Source organism: Frankliniella occidentalis, unplaced genomic scaffold (assembly GCF_000697945.3).
Source record: "Frankliniella occidentalis isolate FOCC.00 unplaced genomic scaffold, Focc_3.1 Scaffold168, whole genome shotgun sequence".
Classification (NCBI taxonomy): domain Eukaryota; kingdom Metazoa; phylum Arthropoda; class Insecta; order Thysanoptera; family Thripidae; genus Frankliniella; species Frankliniella occidentalis.
Genome location: NW_026267294.1, coordinates 226,685 through 231,318, shown reverse-complemented (window position 1 = coordinate 231,318; position 4,634 = coordinate 226,685). Strand labels below are relative to the sequence as shown.

The window sequence follows — 4,634 nt, the reverse complement described above, 5'->3', positions numbered from 1 at the left end:
TTTTCCCACTCCCTCTACCGTTACCCCCTTCCCCCCCACCGTATTCCAACACGGAAACCAGACTGTTGTTGCCTTGTCGTTTTTTCTCTCGCCTCCACGCGCCTTGAAATAGTGATGTCGGCTCTTTTGCCCTCACAAAGGGCTGGAAGGGCCGTCCCGTGCCGAGCCGAGCCGCACCGCGCCCACCGGCAGTTGGTATCGCACTCTGGTCTCTTTGCCGCTGGCTGCGCCCCAACCCCAACCCGCCCCACCACGGCTACGCCCCATTATACTTCACACCCTTGGACCGCACTGGGGGCAGCCGGCGAGCGGGGCAGCTGCTGCCTGGAAATCTATTAGAAAATGGCAGAAGCAACAGAGTGGGATCGTGCTCGTCGGCAACGTACGACCACACAACACTTTGATACCGTAGGTTTCCATAGACCTGTGGTTTTCACGTAGGTATACGCCGACATTGGCTTCAGATGTAGCTAACCTTTCAAAATCCTTGGGCAATGCAGCCAGCCAGGGGATGTAAGTGCAGAATCACTTTTGGTGCGATAAGCTCGTCGAGGAGCTCTTGCCACATGGGGGTGCATGCACTCCGGGCAGGCGAGGGGGGGGGGGGGGGGCAGGTCACCCCAGCGTCCCACCCTCCTTGCCGCTTGCTTCCCACAGTCGCACCGCAGACGGCACGTTTTTGGCTCGACGGATAGGGTTAGATAGGAAGTCGGTTAGGTCCCACGCACGGCCCCACGGCCCCGGGCCTGGGCCCTGGCGACATGTGGTGCATGCCGAGCGAGCTCCTGGTTGTGATCACGAGGAGCGCATGGGCTGCATACAATGCCACTTGTTAAACGACGCATCCGTGTCGTGGCGGCGGTGCTTACATAAACCTGGTGTTAGGTGAGTCACTGTTAGTACCGCATTAGGGGCCGTTAGTCATCCGACTTACGTTGCAGCAGGTTCTTCCAGCTGCCGGAGAGAGCCTTGAGGCAGCGCTGCAGGCCCCGCGGCTCGTGGGGGTCCAGGCCGAGGCCGCCGTCGGAGGCGGGCCCGGGGGCGGGCATGGCGAGGTTGCCCTCGGAGCGGCTGCGGCGCAAGCCGATGCGGCCGACCTGGCCCGCGCGCGGCGAGGCGCTGCGGCACAGCGTGCCCCCGGCCGGGGGCGGCGCCTGCCGGGGAGCGGGGGCGGTGCGGCCGTGTCGGAAGGTCGGGGGCGTGCCCGGCTTGGGGGGCAGCAGCAGGGGCGGCGGCGGCGTGGGCGGCGTCAGCAGCGCGTCCGTGGTCAGCGAGAGCGTGCGCGCGTGCTTGCGGCAGCGGCGCCGGCCCAGCGGCGTCGTAGGCGACGCCGTCCACACGGCCAGCGCCGGCGGCTCCCTTCCGGACGGGGGCGTCGGGGGTGACCCGGGCGCCCATAGGTTCGGCTTGAGCGACGCCGGGGGCGGGCGCGGGGGCGGCGCGGCAGGCTGGTGCTGCTGCATCAGCTTGGGCATCTGCAGCGACAGCGCGGGCACGCGCAGGGGCTGGACGGTCGGGGGCAGCGGGGGCGGCGGGGGTGGGTGCGCGGCCCTGGACCCCTTTTTGCTCTGCTTGCCGAGTACGGCATGCTGCTGCTGCTGCTGGTCGTCTTGGTCGTCGCGGAAGCTCTTGTACGTCGAGGACGTGTTGTTGTTGCTATCCTGGAGCTGGTGCTGCTTGGCGAGCTGCTGCTGCAGCAGCATGTGCTGGCGGCGCTGTCGTCTGCCGGCCAGCCCGCCGACCGCGGCCCCCAGCGCGCCGCCGGGCCTCTTGTTGGGGGGCAGCGGGGGCGGCCCGAAGCACGTCGCCATGGTGGTCAGTACCGCGGCCTCACAAAGCTGCAATGGCGGACACACGGCACGTAAGGGGCGCGCTCGCTCTTCTCTAATCTCAAACGAGCCATCCGCGCCGCGTCCCGGAGGCGGGCGGGTGGCGCGGGCGCGTCGCCGTCGGAATGCAGCCTCATCAGACGTAACGCCGCGGGGCGGGGAGGGGCGCGTTCAAACGAGAACAGTCCAGGGCGCGGCGCGAAAGGAACGCAGACGGTGGAGACGCTGCTGCGCCGTCGACCCCGCGCGGACACAAGCGCGCCTCTCCACCCCCCACCCCTGCGCGCCCTGCCGCGCCACCCTCCGCGATGAACGCGTCAGATAGTCCGCGATGCGGTCGCTCCCCTGGTGCGGGGCAGGGGCGCAATGGTGCGGAACAGACCCGCCCGGCAGCAGCCACACACACTCACATACACACACACTACCAAAATTATAAGCATGTTGACAAAGCAGTTTCGGCCCCCGGCACAGTTTATGTCGGCCACAAAAATCAGTATACGCCAACGCTTTATGCTGCAGTAAAATTTTGGCGCAGTACGTAGTGGTCTCTGGGGGCCCCTCCTCCTCTGCCTGACCGACCGGCAGCACCCGGCTGGGGCCGCCAGCGGCAGCAGCGCGCCAGAGCGTGGTGGTGGGCGCGCACCCCCCGGACCACCAAGGGAGTAGAACACCACGCCGAGCTGCGCTGGCACGGGCTGCGCAAGGGGTGCGCCCACCCGCAAGCCCCTGCTGGGGACAGCCCCGGAGAGCATCATCAATATTTCGGTGTAAGGGGACCCGGCGCCCCACGGCAAACCCGGGCTCTTCCACTCACTCCACTCTCCGTGCCGGCCGTTATGACGCTGGTGGCGGGTGGCGGGCTATCTGCCGCTGCAGGGCGCGCCGACCAACCCCGCCGCCACCTGCGCCCGGCCCGCCCCCGTCCCGCCCCCGGCCGGGACTGATACAAAGAGGTGGACAATGGGCCGCCAGGGGCGTACAGGGGCCGGCCGGGCCAGGCAGGCCGTCAATTGCACACGCGTGACGTAAAACTAAGCGAAGCGGAGGGCGGAGGAGGGGGCCGAGGAGGAGCAGGTACAGGTCGCCCCGGGGGCGGGCCGAGGGCGGGCACCATGGCCGCCGCACATGTATAGGGAGTATATAGGGGCTCAGCCGGGGGAAAAAACAGGTGCAGCAGCAAGGCGGCGGTGCGGTCCGCCCCCAGGCAAGGCCGAGACTCGCCCCCCGCCCCGGGCTCCAGAACAGCAACCCCCGCTGGCACCGCGCCAACAGCAGCGGCTCCGAGAGAAGAGAAGGGAGTCTCGGCAGCAATAAGCTTTCAATCTGCCCCCGGCCGCAGCAGCCATAGGCCGCAGCCTGCGCGAGCCTTGCGCCCTCTGCACAGTGTTTGTCGCGGCGGGGCGGAGTGGAGAGATATTACCTGCAGTGGCCAAGGAACGTGCTCGCATCTCTTATTCATGCCGGTGAGCCGCCCCGCCCCGCCCCGCCCCGCGCGGCCACCACGCCCCGCTCGGACGGTGCCAATATTTCATGCCTACCCCTAAGTGCAGCTCCCCGTAAAGTTTAGCCTAATGCACCGGGCGGAGGCGATTCTGCCGCCGCCGCTGGAGGCGAACAGGACAGAGAAGCGCCGCCGACCCGTTGGACCCGGAGCGGTGGTGAGCACCACTCCCGGGGGAAGACGGCCAAGTAGATGCACTCCTCCATGATGAGCACGCCACGGAGGAGCTGCTGAGCGCATCATCCACGCTCAAGTGTTTCCCAATGCAGCGGAGCAGAGCACCTTCTTCGTCTACTCGGGCGAAAACGCGCCAAGCGAGACCCCCACCCCCTCCCCCCTCCCTTGGACTCCAGTTCCTCCTCCATCCCCTCCCCGCCGCCGCCGCTGCTGCACATTGTGGTGGACTGCAACAGAATCGCGTCCGCCCGGCACAACAGAGCCAAAGGGCAGGACAATGGGCGACGCGATGCCCTCGGTCCAGCGGAGAGCAGGGAGGAGGAGGGAAGAATCAGTCTCGCTTCCGGCCGCCCCCCTCCAACTCCCCTCCAATCTTTTCAACCCCCGGCGGGGGCGGGGGACGGCCCCCGGGGGCGGGACAATCAGAGGGAAACCGGGTCAGGTGCGATACACACGGCGCGGTGCCGAGCTGCCGAGGGCGCTGCTTTGCGCTGCTTTGCTGTACGCTGTTATTCGGCGCGCCCTCCCCACTTCGAGCACCCCCTGTTTGTGGATCACACCGCCGCGCCCAGAGGATCCTCTCTCGCGCGCGCTTCCTCCTCTCCTTTCGTTCCTCACAAATTAAAAACTTGTTCTCTCTTTTTGGCGCGCGGCGCGGCGTGGGCCTGCTCTCAGTGTGGAGCGGGGAGGGTCGGGCGGCCGCAGCGCGGCGAGGCCGAGGCCCTCCCGGATGGAAGCCAGGAGTGGCGGCGGGTCAGATTGTCGCGGGGTGAAATGAAAGGTTCTGCGCGCAGGGTACGGCGGCGCAGCAGCGCAGCAACGCGGCGGGCTGTATGGTCTGCTCATCCTTTTGAAAAGGAAGCCTGCTGCCCTTGCTACGTCTTACCCCCCCCCCCTCCCGGGCCCGCCCCTTCTTGTAAATTGACACCCGGCCGCTGCTGCTGCGCCCGGAGCGGGGCTCCCTCCCCCTCCCTGTAGGATCCCCATAAGGCTCCTGCAGGGCATGGGGCCACCATGGGGCACGCCAATGGGGACGAATGGGGAACACCAATGGGGCACACCGAACAGTCGTGCGGATCGACTTACATAATAAAGACTCGGAGGCAGGGGGTGGGGGTGGGGGTGAG

At 67.3% G+C, this 4,634-nt stretch overlaps 1 protein-coding gene across 4 annotated transcripts in view; it reads right to left on the bottom strand.

Annotated features, from left to right (window-relative positions):
* LOC113208861 (caskin-2) overlaps nt 1–4,634 on the bottom strand; it is a 131,307-nt gene that overhangs the window by 29,814 nt on the left and 96,859 nt on the right. Inside the window, exon 1 of one of the 4 annotated variants that reach the window (XM_052271608.1) lies at nt 935–2,629. The exons of 1 other annotated variant lie outside the window; for it this stretch is intronic. In XM_052271608.1, the coding sequence (XP_052127568.1) occupies nt 935–1,811 (877 nt within the window). In that variant the 5' untranslated portion in view covers nt 1,812–2,629. Of the gene's footprint in view, nt 1–934; nt 2,630–4,634 lie in introns of those variants that run through there. 2 more of the 4 variants (XM_052271607.1, XM_052271606.1) reach the window with 2 other exon arrangements.